This window comes from Seriola dumerili, unplaced genomic scaffold (assembly GCF_002260705.1).
Source record: "Seriola dumerili isolate Sdu_G_001 unplaced genomic scaffold, Sdu_1.0 BDQW01000432.1, whole genome shotgun sequence".
NCBI lineage: Eukaryota > Metazoa > Chordata > Actinopteri > Carangiformes > Carangidae > Seriola > Seriola dumerili.
The window spans coordinates 4,108,997-4,128,206 of NW_019174687.1; the positions used below are offsets into that span (position 1 = coordinate 4,108,997).

Sequence of the window (19,210 nt, forward strand, 5' to 3'; positions counted from 1 at the left end):
TACAGAACAAAAAATAATGATATAAAAAAATAAATTGCAATTGATAAAACAATTGCAAAATAGGAACAAACAACAAGAAAAAAATAGAGAAGAGAAAGAAAATAGTAAAAATAAAATTATAATAAGTCATAAGTCATAAATTCCGATTACATATATCAGTGGATTATAAAGTTTGTTAGAGGAGATGATGCTGCCCTTTGATATTTATTTCATATAAACAAATGGGAGATGGAGCTCAAAACCCCTGCTACACTGTAAACTGGTCATTTCATGAGCTGTGTTTGATAAGTTTGGTTGTTAGAAAACTAAACCTCAAAGTGCCATAATCTGTAGAAGAGATGGAGGCAGCTAATTAACCCTTAACTAAGCAAATATGACAAATGAGGATTTTCTGGCTTTTTTTCTTATATGACAGTAAACTAAATACTTTTATGTTTTGGAGTTTTGTTCAGACACAACAAGCAATTTAATTTGCTTTAATTTTACATCAGTTTGGGATTTTGAAAAAAGTACCTTATGTTATTTTATTTTCTACAATTGATTGAGAAACTAATACACAAATAAACCAATAATAATGATAATACATCTGTCAGTAATTAGAAGTTTGTGCTGCCAGTACCCCCCAAACTCCACTCCCCATCCCACCCTGTGGGCGTCAGGCGTGGTCTGAATGGAAGCCTTATTTCATGCTGTTGAATGCCTCTGCGGTGGTGGTGGTTTAGCTGCTTTCCGTCTTTCTCTTGTTTATCAACTTGGAAATGTCACCGAGTGTAGTTTACTGTCAAACCTGCAGTAGGAGTAATAAAACCAAAAAAACCACATAAGGGCAGCGACGTCAGAGAAACACCCAATGCTGCATTTCCTTTCAGAAAAACCGTTTAGCTCACAGTTGCATAAGTAAATCAGCTGAGAGTGCAGCAGCTGTGGATGATTGTTCATTAGATCTAGAGTGTAGTTTAATGTGGCCTCTGTCAGGTGAGGACAGGTGTGACTCTGTTTGGTAATCACACAAGTGCATTCAACGTTATCTGAGTAAATAAAAGTTGGATTTTACCACCACATGGTCACAAGGGCGGCTCCTGTTATCTGATCTGTTATCTGAAGTGTCACCAATCACCACTCCCTCCTCTTTTGTCTCGCAGGGAGAATCTGGCCAGTGACATGTACCTCATCTCCCAGATGGACAGTGACCAATACGTGCCAATTGTGACAGTTGCCAACCTGGACCATGTCAAAAAGCTCAGCACTGACGTGGAGCTGATCGTGGACATTTTACGATGTGAGCTAATGTGTCGAGCAAGAGCCAGTCAGAATTTGATTCAGTTGTGACTGTTTATCAGCCACTTCATGATTTCATTACTAAAAAGCAGGACTTTGATGCTAAAGAGTCTGTAGGACAAGACAAACTTACCAGGCACAGTGAATTTTTATCAGCTTATGACTGGGGTTGATTTCCCAGGAGAGGTTGTTAAAGTGCATCCAGCAGAACCTCACCTGCTTGTCTTTGATTTATACACATACTAAATTTACTGCCACTTAAATTAATCCTTCCTGGCTGCAAACTGCACTTTTAGTTTATGGCTCAGTGATGTGTGCAGTGTCAAGATTTTATATATGAAATTGGATGAGATACTGTAAACAAACTAACTTTAAGGCATCTAAGGTTAACACTCATTAACAGTTTGTAGTTTAAGAGACATTTAAGGAGTGATTCCTGTGAATGCTTCACTCTGTAACAGAAATGAGGATGTCTCCAGGGCTTTTTTTTGTTAATTGTTATTATCTGGCTTCCTCCAGCTCTGCCATTGGTCCAGGTGGATGAGAAGGGGGAGAAGGTGCGACCCAATCAGAACCGCTGCATCGTGATCCTCAGAGAGGTTCCTGAGAGCACGCCCATAGAGGTTGGTGTATGCACACAACGCTTTATTTTCTACAAGACGTTGGTCAGTTGTTTGACTCTCCCAGCAGCTCTCCAGCATGAGTCAGCAAAGCCATGATGTCTGATTATTCCCTGAGTCATGCACATAAGCAGAACTGTGGACTGAAGGTACCGAAAATAATTAGCCTTCATGGTCAATTCACATTTCTTGGTAAGTCTTTTATTCACGTTTATTCTCAGGTTTTAAAGCACCCTCATATGCAGTTTAATGATTACTGAATTCAAAAACATAATTAAGAGAACTTTTTATTATTGATGAGAGCGGGTGGTCTACTCATCGGAAGGTCGTGGTTCGATTGCCGTCTCTTCCAGTGCACATGTGGGGCAACATGCTGAACCCCGTACTGTCCCCCGATGTATGACACAAGTTATGCTCATGTGTTAGTATCCATGGAATAATCAGACCTGGGAGAGTCAAACAACTGATCAACATCTTTATCAAACGATTAATGATTGTCTCGTTGCCATAGTGCAAATACAGAGTCGAGTGAGTGTGTGTGTGGTAGAAAAAGCAGTGAGAGTGAGAAAAGGCAGTTTACCATTTACCATATTTAGTTAATATCAGTACCTTCCATTATTGTAGGAACATTGAAACCAGTTAATTGGTGTCTCAGTCTGTATGATAGAATCAGTTGGATAACATATGACAACACATTCAGACCTCAAAGTCAGTTTAGAAAGTGGTTAATGTTACTCAGTCTCTTTTTTCATGGCGCCAAAAAATCCTGTGCAGTCGAGCAGTGGCTGCAGAATATTTGCTGAATGCTCGTGATATCAGTAACACTTATCTGCCTCAGCATGACAGAACACTTTGACTTCGACTGACTCAGGCTTGAAGTGGGTTACCACAGCAGGGCATTATCAGGTCTGCAGTAGGTGCACAACAACAACAAAAAAATTTTTTTTTTTGTATCTCATCATTTTAGTATTAAAGAAACAAAAATACAATGCTTGTTTATTTGAGCGTTTCCTTTCCATAGAGGTTGCTAACTTCATGTTTGTACCGCGTGATCTTCAAAATAAAAGCCTGGCAGTTGAGTCTGACAGCTTTATTTAGAATCAGTGATGAGGCCACAGCCGACTTTATTAATATTTATTTATTTACATACTGTGCACCAATAACAGTATCTGGCACATACTTGAATTTATCAGCCACATGAACTATTTGGAGTCGACTGAGTTATTTACAACATGACTCCGACATGAAGTTTCTTCTTGCCAGATAAATGAGTTCATGGAGCAACCAAGCTTATAAAATACAACTCACTTTAACCGCATGGCTGCATCTTGGTGTCATGTTTCCAGAGCAGTTGTGGTTTGAGTTGTCACTTTTTTGTTTTGACACAGATGTTTATTAGGTGTGGCGAGCTAACATCACATGAAAAGTCAGTGTTAGCTTCTGTCCTGTAGTAAATGTTTTTACTTTCTAGACCTGCAAAACTATAAAATTATAGTTTATTTGTTATAGGATTCCTCACTCCTAAAGTCTTACACAAACTTTAATGTTTAACACATAAGCAGTTAAATCACTTGGATCATTTGCTCTCTCACAAAATGAAAAATAAGGAAAGATTTTAACTGTTTTAAGTCAAACTGATGGAGATGATACTTTATTCTGTATGAGTCGATACTTAATTTGTCAGGTTTAACTTTAATTTGTGTCACCAATAAAACAAACTCAATGCGATGACCTCCTCTCCTCTTGCTACAGGAGGTCGAGGCTCTTTTTAAAGGGGACAACTTACCCAAGTTCATCAACTGTGAATTTGCCTACAACGACAACTGGTTCATCACCTTTGAATCAGAAGCAGATGCACAGCAGGTAACAACAAAGTTAACATTTTATTAATTTTTATCGCTATCTGTCTCTGCCCATTTCTTATCTTGCCTCAGTCTTTTTTCTTACAAAAATCTTTCCCTACTGAAGAACTGTATGTTTTGGTTTTCCAGCAATTTCCCACTTTGATTGTGCTGTTAGTAATACACTAAATCGGTGGTTGTCAAAGTGGGGGGTTCCCAGCAAAAAAGGAGAATAATTTATTTTCACTATAATTCCATCCATAAGTTAAACAGTGACAAAATTTATGACTATTTTGTTCATGGGGTTCCAGCACACTTCCTTTAATAAAACATCTAAATGCAAAAATCTCATCAGTTGTGGGTTAGTGATCTAATCTGTGTCCTTGGTGTGAAAAAGTTTGAGAACCACTACACTAAATAATCCTGATCTGTCAAAAATGGTTATAATATATAGAGAATAGTCAGGATATATATATACTGTATATATATGTGTATGTGTATGCTGTGTATATAATATATATAACTTATCTCTATATTATATTAATAATGATACACACACATACAATGTCATAAAAATGCAAATGAGGAAAACCTCAATGATCTTTGAGGCTTTGATAAATAGAAGAGAGAAATAAACTTGAAGAGTCATCTAGTGCTTGAATGTTAAATAATTGAAATCTAATTGTTACTTGTGCTGTGCTCTTCCTTTTGATGAAGGCATATCAGTATCTGCGTGAGGAGGTGAAGACCTTCCAAGGGAAGCCAATTAAGGTGGGTTGCATGGACAAACACACACTGACTGATTAATGCAGGACAATCTGAAAAAACGTGTATTAGAGTTGATCTTTTAAATTTTACATCGACAAAATATTTACTAGACATACATACAGTATACCATTCATGTTTGTATCAACCATACTGTTTGTCTGTACGTGAGATACAGCATTCATGTTAATTTCCCTATGTCGCTTATTTGTGCTGTAAAACCTCAAGACACGGATCAGCCCTCCTAAGGCTCTGTCTTCTTTTTATTCATTTCACCAGTTCTGCCATGCACCTGTCTGTGACCGATGCTTTTATTTGATTTTTTTGTGATTATAGGAGTATGTCACAATCAGGCGCTTTAAGCCAAATTCAGGCACAACAGTTCCTGAGCAAAGTCTTAAATGTAGAATTTCCCTTCAGTGAAGAACCTTATGAATAATTAATCAGTGTCACCAAGAAGCTGGCATCAAGGTTTTGGGGCTGAGAACTCACAAATCACAGGTTTTTCTCTTAAGAGGTTCATTTAGAGGTTACATGACATCACACTTTTGAGTCGTTCCACTAATGTATGAAAATCCCCATTAACACCACAGGAGAAAAGCCTTGGCTCTGCAGAACTGCTTTTATATTCTGCGTCTTTTATGTTCAGCCATGGACACTTAAATGTAAAGATTTTATTCCTTCTTTCATTTACTGCTCGGTTATAGAGCTCAAAACTAACTTCTATTTCCAAGTTACACTGGCTGAGACACTTAACACATGCTGTACTAAACAAAATTTTATATGGGACCTGTATGGCCGTCTACCAGCACTTTACTGCCAAAACTTTTGCTTAAATTTAAGTCAAAACATTGATGAACCTTTGTCAGTCTCCACTAAGTGATTAGCAGTAAATTAGTGGCTGAAATACATATTTAATAACAAGGATGTGGACCAAGGGAGGAAGATGTATTTATCAAACTGCTAAAGGCGAAAATTTGGACCGAAATGCAAGATGACAGTAAAAATCCATCACAATTTTGCACAAAAGAAAATAACATTCAGATTTTTCTTTAAAGAAAGAATAAAGTAAAAATGTCAGGTAAATCTGATTTCTTCTTCCTGCTAAAAGCAAACATTTGACCCCCCCACTCTCTTTCTACCAGGCGAGGATAAAGGCGAAGGCAATCGCTATCAACACTTTCATGCCAAAGAACGGTTACCGGCCAGTGGAGGTGAACCCATACGCCCAGCAGCGCTACACGTCCTACTACATCCCGCCGGTTTACAGCCCCCAGCAGCAGTTCCCCTTATACAGCCTCATCACGCCACAGGCCTGGTCGGCCACACACAGCTTCATCGACCCCACACTGGTGAGAGTCCGCTGGTAGATTTAAATTTGTAAACATAATCTGCAGTTGAATCTTGTAAACAATGAAATCTGCAGTGTCCTTTTGTGAACTGCTCTTTTATAGTCTTAAAGTTTGTCAAACTTTGTGATGATTGTTTCTTTAATTTAGTGGTTGTTTGACAAATTCTGGTTCAGGTTTAAAATTTGAGACCAGTTACTTCTTCTAAACAGATTTAAAAAATAAAGTACATATATCAATTAGAAGCATTAGGTGCAAAAACAATTAAGTCCCCTTTGTTCCTGATAATGTGGCTAATGAATCTGTTTTCTGTTTCCCAGGTTGCCCCATTTCACAACAACCAATTCATCAACGGATTTACCACATCACACAGTTTCAAACCAGCGACGTCGCCCCTCACTGTCAGACACTACTCGCCCAGGAACAGGTTCGTATCTGTGACTTCTCAGACATGTGACACAGAGATGTGTAATCCAGAAAAAAGCAGGAAAAAACATTAAAGTTCATCTGTTTTAACAGAAATGAGAAAACAAAGAGAAACATGAGTAAAGTTGCAAAATCTCTCTTGCTTAGAGTCATTCCTCCCATTGCACTTGTTGACTGAAAGCATTTCACCTGTTTCACCTGCAGGAATCACAGTAAACCTCACTTGAGGCCAACCATCCCCACAGCGGACCGCAGTACGGGGCTCCTGGACAGCCCGGGCCTCTTCCCCAGCTTCCCCAGCGAGAGGCTCAACGGGGTTCGCAGCAGCCCGCCGACACGACTCCCCACCAGCCAGCCCAGAACTAGGTTACCCTCCACCGCGGCCTTCCCTCGTAGGGACACCGTCGGCACGGGGCGAGTGACTGAGCCCACAACCACCGACTACTCCCTGGGCGTCGGTCGAGGAAGGTACGACACCATTTCAATGCTTAAGTACTACAACGTGCCATTAAACGCTGCTGTGGCACAGCAGTGGTGCCATGCTGTCTTGATTACGCGTGTCTGGAAAGTTTTGAAAATCCGTCATAGAAATTAGAGCAGTAAGGCCTAGAATTAAGAACTTGTAAGTGATTGTTAAACTTCCATTTTACCCACACTGTCAGTACAAATTGGCTTTCAGCTTGTAAACTATTGCACAAAAGGCTTTAGTTTCACTGAAGTAATGAAAACAGCTTTATATCTAAACTGTGCTGATACTCAAAAGTTTGTTTCTTCAACCCAAGTGTCAAGAAAATGCAAGTTTTGGATACACTCAAGAAGTTAATGAAACATTTAGTAACTAGAAGAGTCGTGTTAACTTTTATTTTCTCTGTTCCGTATCTTCCCATTTCTCAATTTTTTTGTCTTGCAAAACTACTGCAGACGTGATGAATCGATTGAGGTTGATCAGGGTGGTGACATCTTTTCATTTGACAAATGGTTCAAATGTAGATCAGGGGGAAAGTTGCTAATAAAAATTAATAGGAAATGTTGTAAACATTGTACAACAGCAAACAGCAATTACCTCACTTGAGGATACAACTACACAATTTACATAGTACCTTCATCATTAATAAAGTTTTGCTGCTCCTCCGAATTCAGCAATAGAGCTGCTTCAGGTTACGTCCATACTACTACATTTTCATTTTAAAACTCATCTCTTTTCCTACGTTTACCACTCCCGTCCATACTATTCTGGAGTTTTCGAGCGCCTAAAACTGAGACTTTCAGAAACGCTGCGAGACCCGTTTTAGTTGGGGTTCAAAAACAGAGACCTTTGGAAATGATGGTGTAAAGGCCCATGGTCACTCCCTGGTTGCCTCTCATCAGCCTCGACTGCCAGTGGTGAGAGTAACATGAATAATGAGATACAAGCGTTACTGACCTTGTTATTTTTGTTAGCAGCTGTTGTGCAGTTGATTTCTGCATTTTAAAGCTACAGCTGTCTTTGCTGTTCCTTGTTTGTAGTATTCTGTGCAACTAATCAACTGCAGAGTAGACAAACAGCTTCCTGTTCACACAGACTCGTGCATGCTGGTGTAAACAGGCATGCATGACGGGCGGAGATTATTTCCGATCGTTTTTTGTTTTAAAATGAAACCGTAGCAGTGTGGACGTTCGCCTCAGTCCGAGACATGAGGCCGTTTAATCATGTGAATGCTCTTAACTTGTGGTGAATGTGGTGTATGTAGACTCATGATTTACTTTGTCAGGTTAGGTCGTTGTTTCAGGCAGAGTGGATGTTTGTAAATTGAGATGTTCTCTTTCTTAAAGGAAAAATGTTTCTGCTTCTAGGAAAAAGAGGGACGAAAAGTTTACAGTAAGTATGTTTTTGTGTGTGTCCTTGTCATTCTAATTCTATTTTGATCTTGAAATAATTTAGCCTTGGTTTGAATTTAGCTTTAAGTTTCATAGAGAGACTGATGTAAAGGAGCCAATGAAAGCAGGACTAAACTTGTAATTATGCATCGTAGAGTCGTTGTTCTTTACTGTTCTCCTCACGCTGAGGTAAAAGCTATTAGCACCTCCTCACTGTTGCTCGTACAGTAGTTTGACTTTGTGTATGTGTTGCAAGGTTGTTTCTCTCCCTGCTCTCCTGAGTTTTGTGCTGACTGTGTGCTTGTTGCCGTCACGCAGAGAGTGACACCTCAGTCGCCGCCGCCTCCTCCCAAACCCCCGTCTCCGAGCTTCGAGCTGGGCCTCTCCAGCTTCCCCCCCCTACCCGGAGCAGCTGGCCAGCTCAAGACTGACGACGTGTTCGACAACCGGCTGGCCAGCAGTGTAGTTGTTGGAACCACTAAGGAACGGGTAAGAACTGTTATGCACTTAGTATATTTCCTGTTATGAATGTGACGTACAGGTGCACAAAGGTCGGAATTAAAAGGTCGGTTTACAGGTTTGAATTTCTTATCTACACAAATTCCTCCAACAGATATTTAAAAAAGCAACTAGAATGTATGACCCCCAACAAACCTTCCTTAAACTGTGGCCCTGTTCCGACCTGGTATTATAACATCTGTCTCGAGTGATCCGATCACAAGTGGTCAGCTCTAAGTTCAGGTGTGAATGCACCCAAGACCAGATCACTCAGACCATATTCAGAGGTCTGGTCCACATGTGGCCACATTCTTTTAGCAGTGTGAACGCAAATGTATCCTGAGCCACATTGAAGGACCAGCTACTCTACTGATGTTTTTAGTCCCGCCACAGTTTCATAATGAACTCACTGAATTTTTCAAATGGATAAAACTTTATTTCAGTGTAGAGCTGTGAGCAGAGCAACGATTTGCTCAACTCCACTTTGCCCTGCTCTCTCTCTGTCACACACACCCACACATTGACAACAGACCCGTCTATCGGATTGGTTGAAGACATTAATGCATACGTGATTATTTGCGTATGAAGCTGGGAATTGAGATCTGGACACGTATTTTAATGCCAGGTGTGGACGGAAATCGCTGTCCGCTAGTGGTCAGATCACCCGAGATGTATGTTAACACCAGGTTTGAACAGGGCCTATTTCAGTGTATATAGCTGCTTTAGAATCGCCCTTGCTTATCAGTGAGTAGCCTTAAGAAACTAGTCACAAAACTGTGTTAAAATGAAAAATTAGGGATGGGTGGATGTGAATAAATGCCTCTAGTCACTGATCACCTGTGGTTAATACGCTGGTGTCTGCGGCTGAGAAAAGCGCTGTGTAGTGTAGTCCCGCCTCCCTCCTTGTTCAATGCACAGCATGTGACAGGCCAAAACAACCAAAACAAAACATGTCGGCCTTGTGGAACTTTTACAAAGTGTGTGAGACTGATAGAACGTACGCCATCTGCAATACAAGCCAAAGTTGATTGGTATCGGCCAATCTCACTCATAGATGATCGGAATCGGTGGCAAAAAAACGGCATCCATAGCTGAAAGCTCTGAAAGGTTTTTTTCCTAGTTCTTGAAGAGGTAACCACGTGTAGCTAATGAGGTTATCACCTGAAGGTGACTCCAACCTTCAAATTCTGGATTAAGAGCTGTTCCTTCAATGTTCATGTAGAGTAGAAGGGTAAACTAGAAACAACTTGCTTCACTTTCATCTCTTCCTCTTTGTGTGTGTGTGTGTGTGTGTGTGTGTGTGTGTGTGTGTGTGTGTGTGTGTGTGTGTGTGTGTGTGTGTGTGTGGTCATCACAGAATGTAAGTGCTGAGTCCAGTACTGGAGGAGCTCTCTCTCCGGCAGGCCCCAAAGAGCCACTTCGGTCCTCCTCCTCCCCGATGCCTACAAGCTTCCAGCCCTCGCCGACCACCCCAACTCCGGCTTCAGCCCCCACACTGACCCCAGCCGCCGGCCCACCACACAGTCCCGCTCCCTCCCTGCCAGCAGCGTAAGAACCACACTGAAAACTCACATGTTGAATCTGAGATGAAGCTTTTTGTCGACAGCTGTAGGGAGGCAGAGTTTGTTTTTTTAATTCTGCATTTGACTTTTGAAAAAGTGGCAAGTTAACATTTTGAATTTACAGAACATTAAAGGTGTGCTGAAAATCACTTCGATCATGGGATGTAGTATTTGTTTTCCACAAGTGGAAAAATAATGGACGATTAGTCACAGAGAAAGGAAGTTTAATTTTATGAGAGGTTTTAGGAAGGCGTGCCTGTTGAAACATTTCTGACTTTTATCACTTGGACTTCTACCCACTGGCAGAGCCTGACATCAGCGGTAGAGAGATGCTGTTTTCCAGGAGGGTCAAGTGCCAATTTCATGAGAGCTTCACACAGTCATTACAGATAACGGATAACAGTAGAGCTGAAACGATCACCAGGAAATGAATCAATTACACTCACCTGTTTTCAGTAAATATTCAAATATTTGCTGGTTGCAGCTTCTCATATTTGAATATTTTATGTTTTTTCTGTATCATTGAAAACTGCACTTCTTTGGATTTTTATGCTGTTGATCGGACAAAACAAGACATTTAGGTTAGGTAACTTTATTTGTACCTGTAGGTAAATTTTGTTTGCAGTAAAAAGAGTCATCGATCTTACACATGCACATTTAACACACAGCACTGACAACGCCATGTGCACAAGGTAAATAAAAATAAATTAAATTATGCAGTCTTACTATAACTCATCCATATGAGTGATAGCTGCTGGAACAAAGCTCTTTCTGTCATTTTGTTCTGCACTTTGGGGACTATATGAACCTTCGACCGAAAGGAAAAAACTGAAATTCACGGTTCAACGGTTGCGAGTCGTCATTTACAATGCAGCCAGCTATCTGCTGCAACTGACCTGTGACCAGGGATGCTAGGTTATGCTGTGACTCACCAGTCAGCTGACTGGACCAGAGAGAATTCCTCCTCTTTAAAGACAGATTGCCAAACCATGACGCCAGAGAACAAGATGAAATCTTTTGAGGACACCATCTTGGGCTCTGGAAAACTATTTTTTGAAACGGACATTTCATGGTCAAAACAATCAATCAGTCAATCAATTAATCGAGACTGTGAAAATAATTGTTAGTTACAGCCATAAAAAGCAGCCACGTAGCAAATTTTCAGACAAGCGTAGTAGTTGATGACATTTAAAGATACACTGTCTAACAGCCTGGATTCATAATCCATACATGACAGAATTTTAAATAGTTTTATCACCTGAGCACAAACTATAAAAGGTCACAGCACACCGACTTGTGAGGTGTAGAAATTAGGGCTGCACCTCAGTCACTTCTCCAACTCCAAGTTGAAGTTTGTGTCGATTTCTTGGTAATTTCTCGTTATGAAAAATACTCAGCTTATTACTGGTGCTTTTTCATGAACACTTCTAGTGGAAGTAAATGGCCTCTGCCCAGGTGCACTACTCTACTACAGTGCACCTACAGAGCTTTGTGTCCTGGTCACTGTTTAGTAATGATTCCTAACGCACCGCCGAGAGTCTCTGCTGTGTGGCTCTTGTCAACCGAAGCGCTGATCACACTGAACTGTCGAGGTGATTCAGAGGTTTTATTCATGTTACATGCTCTGAGAATATGTGGAGTGAAATCCAGGTTGGCAGTAGAGGAGGAAGCAGTGGACAGCGTCTGGTTTGCGGGTAGTTACGCTGACATGGCCAGAATTTAGAAATAGCTGCAAGCAAAAACAAGAGTGAAGCATGAGCCTTCTCTGTTGTAGCTGCATGTGCAGGTCGATGGTTGTTGCTTTGAGTATCATAACGCAGCAGAAAAAAATAAATCTGTCCCCACCGGGGCTGAAGGATAAAAAAAAAAAAAAAAAAATCACATTGTGATTATTCATGCTGATATTCTGATTGTAATACGAGTCATTTTTCATTTCATTTTCATTGGAAAAAATCTAAAAATGATAACACCAAACTAGCATGTAGCACCACAACGCTTCATTTATGATCTGTTGTTAGACTTTTGACCTTTATCAAAAAAATTGCAGCTCCTGTGATTTGGAAATCGCATTGAACTTGATCATATTGAATTTTTCGGTAATATCTCGATTAATTTTTCAGCCCTAGTTCCCACACACAGCCTGAGATAGACTACCCCTTCTGCAGCAGTCATTACTGAGCATCATATTTGGCATGTGGTGCCCTTATAGGACATAGGGCAGCTCGATTATGGCAAAAATCATAATCACGATTATTTTGACCAATATTGAGATCACGATTATTCAGCTCGATTTCTCATTGACTTTGGAAAAAACAGAAAAATTATTTCAAAACAAAAAGCGCTGTGTCTATGTAGTTATTCCTGTTATACACAATATAAGTTAAAGGTTTCTGAGCATGATTACAGTTATTGGATGCCAAAATCGTAATCGAAAATAAAATTCGATTAATTGCACAACAGTTGCAACAGACTTCTCTTGATTCTCTTGCTTATCTGTGCTTGCATGGAGGGTCTCACACATGTTACTGCTCTGGCAGACAGATTTCCTGTATGAGATTAGCACATCCAAAAAAAAAAAAAAAAAAAAAAACTTCCACAGTCTTCAGGATCAAAAATCAAACTAAAGATCCTCACACATGGCTTATAGTTTCCAGCAGTTTTAACCGAGCAGTGTTGCATTCTACCATAGATCTTCATCTGGCCTTTGACATGTGCATGTAGCTGTAGCTTTCACAAGCCTCTTCACAGCTTATTTTAACGTCCATGTCCGCTGTTTGTTGTTTCTTTCAGGGAGGTGAAGGTGGCGGAGGTGAAGCCAAAGGAGGTGCAGTTGTCCGTGGAGCGAGTCCCTGGCACTCTCTCCACTGCAAGCAAATCGGTGCAAGTCAACGGTGCTGCCACAGTCAGTATCTATTCCTGCTTTTTCCTTATTTTTTTTTTTTCCTCAGTCTCCTCACCAAATCCCTTTTTAATGCCCACCCCCTCTCAAACATCTCAATCACAGATGAATCGATCTCAGCATGAACAAAAACAGGGGTAAATGAATCTTGCCTTAATTCTGCAGCGTCTCGTATTGATTTTGATTACAGACGAGTCAATTACTCACACCTCTAAAAAAAAAAAAATGTGTTTTATAAACAGACGGGCATCAGTCCGAAAGATGTAAATGCAACAACTGCAAGTTTCTGTGAATTGCACTTTATCCTGTTCCCATTTTCTTCTGCCAATAAGATAAAAAAAAAACAAAAAAACAACTCCCCTCAGCTTTGGTTTTTTTAACATTGCAGCAAAAACACAAGCAAAGTGTGAAAAGCTGCAGCTGATGAAACACAATGATAGAGATAAGACTGAGACTGCACAAATCTGCAGGTGTGAACAGAAATTCCCAGAGGGCTTTTTAAGATATGGTGAAACATGATGCAGGACACAGCAAATTAAATACTATCTACACACCAAGTGTGGGTCAAAGAAATAATCACTGCTGCCAGGTTCAACCTTCCACAAACAAGAAAACCGCCATGTTTTTAGGTTTTAAAAAGGGTTTTCATTAGTCTCAGCCTTAGTATTTGCTTGCACTGCTACAACTTGCTGATTTTCATAATGCTTTATAAAGGCTTTTATTAGATTATTTTCATTTTCAGTCTATGCTACTATGTGTGTTTTCATTCTTCATTCATCTTCATTTTTGAAGTGAAACAAGCTTGTTTTTCAGCTACATAATGTCCTGCTCAGTACATATCTTGGTCTGGTCTCTTCAGTGACTGACTCTAACGGATCCTTGTCAAACATCTTTTTAAAAAAAGAGTTTCAGCCAATATATCGTTAGCAATTTTTGTTTTTATTTTTTATAAAACCTAAAATATTGAAACGGGCATCCGGCTGAAAAATTGCCAGTCTTGCTATATTTATAGATGAAGGTGTTGTGCTTCCTCCAAATAAGAACCATCTCCAGAATCAAACTTTAAGTTTCTCAAGACTGGACGACTGTAAGTCCATCCTCTGGGATGAACCAAAATGCAGCAGCTTGACTTCTTGCTGGTTTTAACAGATGACATGACATCACATCACCCCGATCCTCGCTTCCCTCCATTGGCTCCCTGTCTGTTTTAGAAGTGATTTCAAGATTTTACTGATCACTTTTACGTCCCAAGCTAATTAACATAATTGTCGAGTTGTCAAATCCTCGGGCAGGTCCCTTCTGGTTGTTCTAAAGTTGAGGCTTAAATTGAAAGGTGGCCACGCTTTTGCCATCAGGACGCCTTGACTTTGGAAGGACTTGCCCAAGAGAAGGCAGTCAGTGACTTCTTTCAAATCACTTATTAAAACCCATTTTTATAGCTGACATGTCCAGGTTGGCAGCAGAAATAGTGAACGTGTTGAACCCAGTAGACGAGCCTTGTACGGGTGCAGAATATTTTACGACTCTGTTGTTGTTTCCTGTCAGGAGCTGAGGAAGCCCTCCTATGCTGAGATCTGCCAGCGGGTGAAGGACGCCCCGACATTACAGCAACCGCCGACCCCCAAGGAAGCCAAGCCAGCCTGCGCTGCCCCCTCCGCAGGCGAGGAGAGGAAGTGCCCCGATGCCCCCGCCCCAGCAGCGGAGGCCAAAGCCAGAGAGACATACCCCCCCTCCTCCAAACCCGGCTCGGCGGCCGTCACTCCGGGCAGACCCCCGAGGGAGGCCAGAAGGCCGGGCGGGCGGTGGGCCTCCCCGCCCCCACACCCAGGGAAAACCCAGAGCAAAGATCCCCATCACACCCCGCCCAAGTCCCCACAGTAGGGAGACTCCCTGCCCCTTCCCCGAGTCCTCCAGCCCCCTTCCCACTATGCTCCACAGATGCGTTTAAAAAAAGGAAATATAAGTCAGGGCTACTCAATACTTATATCCCAGAATCACCAGTCACAAACAAGCATAGAGGACGCCTTCTTTTCTTGATCAGGGCTTGCAGACAAAAAGCACTTTACTGTGCATGTAGAGCACCGTTTCATTCTTTTTATTCTATTTATTTGCTTTTTTTTTTTTTTTTTTTTTTTTTTTTTTTTTTTTTTTTTTTTTTTTTTAATTTTATTTTAAAATTTCAGTTTCATTTCTCCTTTTCTCTTTTTGCATTACGTAGTTGTGTCAGCCTGTCAGTTGGCACAGACAACACTGAAGTTTATTCATTCTGTCCAAATGGCCTTGTGGGATTAAAGTAGTCTTGTGTGCGAAGCAGCAGGTCATTGTTGGAAGCCACCCCAGTGGATGATGGGAAAGAGTGCGTACAACAGACTCCACCTTGTTTGGCTCTCAAAGTGAGGGGTTTATTTGCATGTGGAGTGGCACAACTTTATGTAGCTTAATTACGGCTCATAATTGGAAGATGTGGTTTTTTAAAAAAATACATATTCACATCCATATGCAACTTAACATCTAAATCTCATCACAAGACTCGGGATTCTTTTGTTTACATCAACTCAGTGTTTTTTTTTTTTGTTTTTTTTCTTTCCGACAGATTTATTTACACTAGATGGCGATTGTTTATTGAAAATGTTTTCAGCTTTGTTTGCAGACTGTTGTCGACTGTCGGTACAGTTCCTGCTGGTAAACGCCGCCGCGTAAAACATCACTTCCCTCTGCTGTTGTGTTGTTTTTACCGTTTGCTAACACCGCTAACCAGCTAGTTGTGTTGCATAGCTTGTGTCTAACAGCCAATATGACACCAATGCTGTTTTTTTTAAGCGTCACACAGGAAGGGCATTTGGACGTCTGCAACCAAAACTTTGTTTAAAGACAAATTAGGAATCAAGGCGCCTCTTGTTGGCCGAAATTTATTTGTTCGCTGGAAACGTCTGGGAGTGGGTTAAGATGGGTTTTTCCAATCACTCTTGGAAATGTGTAAAGAAATCAACATTTTCTTTGCATTGAATTTTATTCTTGGGAAAAGCAAAGCATAGCAGGCTCTCACAGCTGCAGCGCTCTCTTATCTCGCCTCGTTTCCTGTTAAAAAACTGTGGAATAAAACGTATCAGCAGGCACATACTGTCCAAGGAAAACACAGGGCAAGTTTTTAGTCTGACCGACCTCGTCTGAAGCAGATTGGTTCGCTCTGGAGGCGAGGAGGAAATTAACACTAGCTGCAGTTCAGATAAGCAGTAAACCCTCGTCAGTATAACCACTGTGACGGGTGACTAACTGTTAGAAGGAGGAGGCGTAGGCCGACTTGTTCCCGCCTGAAATGCACCAAAAAAAAAAAAAAAGGGCATGAGTGGAGAGTTGTAGTGGGGTGTTTCTCGTTCACATCAGTGGCATGTCTCCAGTTCTTTCTGATAGATACGGTGCTAGACGTCAAATCCTGGAATCTGTTGCTACAACTCATCCGATACTGTATGTAGAAATACTTGATTTACATCTGCAGAACTTTATTTGCACTCTTAGCGTTTTCTCAGACTTCCAAGCAAAATGTTATTAGATGAAGCAAAAAAAAGAAAAAGAAAAAGAAAAAAAAGGGAATTGATCCTGAAAGTCAAGGAATGAAACATGATGCAAATTCAGTTTTCCAGGAGCAAATAAACTCAAGGACCCTGTGACACCTTCTCTGTAGACACAGTCGCTGAAGCCTTTTGTTTTTGTTTTTGTCGTTCTGCCTTGTGGATTCCTGTTGAACACACTGTCGTGGTAAAGGACGGGTGTTGTCGGCTTGTTACTTATGCTAATTTTAACTTTTTATTTCTGCTGAAGGATTTGGTTCTCGCACAGGTTTGGATTCCGGCCTCCGGTTTTGTATCGAGGGTTTTGATTGATAAAGTGATGACTATGGAAAGTGAGACTGTTGAGTATTTTTTATGAAACTTAACCAATGAAGGTATATGATGAGAGGGGGTGGTTTTTTTGGAACGTAGTTGGTTGGGAGTCCCATTGGGGGGCTCATATCGGACAGTGATGACCCAAACATCCTTTAAAAATGGCAGACGAGAGCAGGTAGGTTTACAGCAGGCACGTCCATCCTCGGGGTGATGATGTTCTTCCTCGACATCGAGTCTTTACCACTAGGGTTGTTGGTCTGTTTTCTTTATTTTGTCTGTTCTTCAGTCGGCGTGCTCTCGGTGGTTTCTCCTCCTTCGAGTTTGCACACTTTGATTTGTCCTCAGTTTAAAACCATTTCTTTAAAAAAAAAAAAAGAAAAAAAAAGAAATTGGAGAAGATTGACCAAAGCACACTGCCTTTCTTGCTACTTCACTCCTGTTTTCTTGGATAAACTGCAGCCGACAGGAGTTAAATTTAAAGCACAGAAAACAACCTTTTACTTCACCTTTACTCCCCATGAGCCCACACAGCGTGGTTCCAGGGTGGAGAGGTAAACACTAGATTCAGGTTAAATAATAGTTTAACCTGAAATAATTGAGCAAAGTTTTGGATGAGAGCTGGCGGTTTTCGATTCCTACATCAGAGTGAAGTAGCGAGAAAGCAAATTCAGGGAGGGAAGTTGACGAACTTGGTCCGAGCTTGTTGAACTTCTGCTTTGGTTGGTACGTCTGTTTACTGTAGCAGCCCCTTCGGCAGATAACCAACCAAGTCTTGGATGTTTTACTGTATTAAAAATGTAATCAGCTGATGACATGCTTAAAAATGATTGGTGTACAAATTTGAAATGACAGCAAAGTGATAAAGTATCCCTCCCTGCTCATCACCCGTGTGCTCAGGTTAATCTTTTAAAGTTGTCACCTCAGATGCAAAACCCTTGAAAAAGAAAAAAAAAACCACTGTACTATACACGGTATCTGTTTAGGCGGGAAACAAACCTACACGACGTGGGACCTCACATGTCTCGCCAAAGTCTTCCTGCAACAAGAAGCATTCTGGGTAATCCCACTAAGAGAAAACAGGAGCCCATCTGCAGAAGGGAAAGCTTCATTAAAAAGCCTGTACTCCCGCTCAAAGCTGCTTTTGATTTGGATGCTAAATCTTGAGTTTGCTAAAAATATATATTTTTTTCTTTGAAGGACTGAGATGCACTTGGATGGGTTGATTTATTATTTTCATTTTTTTTTTTTTTTTTTTCTCATCGGTGGAAATGGTAAAAGATGAAAATGCACCATATCCACTTACTTATAAACCAGTGCTGTTTATTCCATGAGAAATATAGTTAGGTTTTCTTTTTAGGGAGAAGAAAAAAAAAATAGAGATGCTTCGAGGTCTCTATATATACACGCAAAATGTAAAAAAAAAAAAAAAAAAAAATTTCCATCCAGTGTTTGAGAAACTTGAATTTTATTTAAACTTGAAAAATGACTTTGCCTTAACTTTTATACAAGACAAGCATAGTTTATTTCTTTTCAAAAAAAAAATCCCCAAAATGTTAACAAAGCGTGACATGTGGAAAATATTTAGTCGTACTAGACGTCACAAGTCTTACAGAGAGAGAGAGATAGAGAGAGAGAGAGAGAGAGAGAGTACAAATCTGCAGCAGCATTGTCTTTCTTTTTGCTTTTTTTTGTTTTTGTAAAATGTACGAAAAAAATCATTTTGTTCCTTTTTTGTTGTTAAATAGTTTTAGTTTTTTTTTTTCTTTCTTTGGTTTTTTTGGGGAAAAATATAAACCTTGTAAATGCAAAACTAGTCAATACTGTATTAAATATGTGCACTTTGAAGTGTGTGCTTTGCTTGTACAGTTGTAAATACTCAGAAAAATATAAGAGGTACCTTAAAATGATTATAAAAATATATTGATCTTGTTGAACTATTAATGTCGCTATTGAGCTGGATGTAGGATATAAAAAAAAAAAAACTTAATGTTGTGCTTTTGAAAATATTTTTCTTTAACTTTTCTTTTCTTTTTCTTTTTTAGTTAGGGTGTGCAGAGTTTGAATTCTGCTCCACTCTGAAGCGTGGGCAAGTTGTCTGATTGTTCTTTTTTTTTTTTTTTTTGTATTTTTTGTCTTTCATTCCATTTTTCCTACCTAATGTGTGGTCAGTCACACCTGGCTGTACAGGTGTGTGACCCTAGCCCCAACCCACCCTTCACTGTGCACGCATT

The 19,210-nt window shown here is 40.3% G+C and overlaps 1 protein-coding gene across 1 annotated transcript in view; it reads left to right on the forward strand.

The window, feature by feature from the left end:
• larp4b (La ribonucleoprotein domain family member 4B) overlaps positions 1 to 14,976 on the forward strand; it is a 36,764-nt gene extending 21,788 nt beyond the window's left edge. The window contains exons 6-17 of the mRNA XM_022761850.1: positions 1,143 to 1,279; positions 1,798 to 1,901; positions 3,651 to 3,761; positions 4,457 to 4,510; positions 5,650 to 5,856; positions 6,174 to 6,280; positions 6,484 to 6,747; positions 8,113 to 8,137; positions 8,455 to 8,625; positions 9,992 to 10,182; positions 12,987 to 13,098; positions 14,641 to 14,976. Of these exons, the coding sequence (XP_022617571.1) occupies positions 1,143 to 1,279; positions 1,798 to 1,901; positions 3,651 to 3,761; positions 4,457 to 4,510; positions 5,650 to 5,856; positions 6,174 to 6,280; positions 6,484 to 6,747; positions 8,113 to 8,137; positions 8,455 to 8,625; positions 9,992 to 10,182; positions 12,987 to 13,098; positions 14,641 to 14,976 (1,819 nt within the window). The remainder of the gene's footprint in view (positions 1 to 1,142; positions 1,280 to 1,797; positions 1,902 to 3,650; positions 3,762 to 4,456; positions 4,511 to 5,649; positions 5,857 to 6,173; positions 6,281 to 6,483; positions 6,748 to 8,112; positions 8,138 to 8,454; positions 8,626 to 9,991; positions 10,183 to 12,986; positions 13,099 to 14,640) is intronic.
• The last annotated feature ends 4,234 nt before the right edge of the window (positions 14,977 to 19,210 follow it).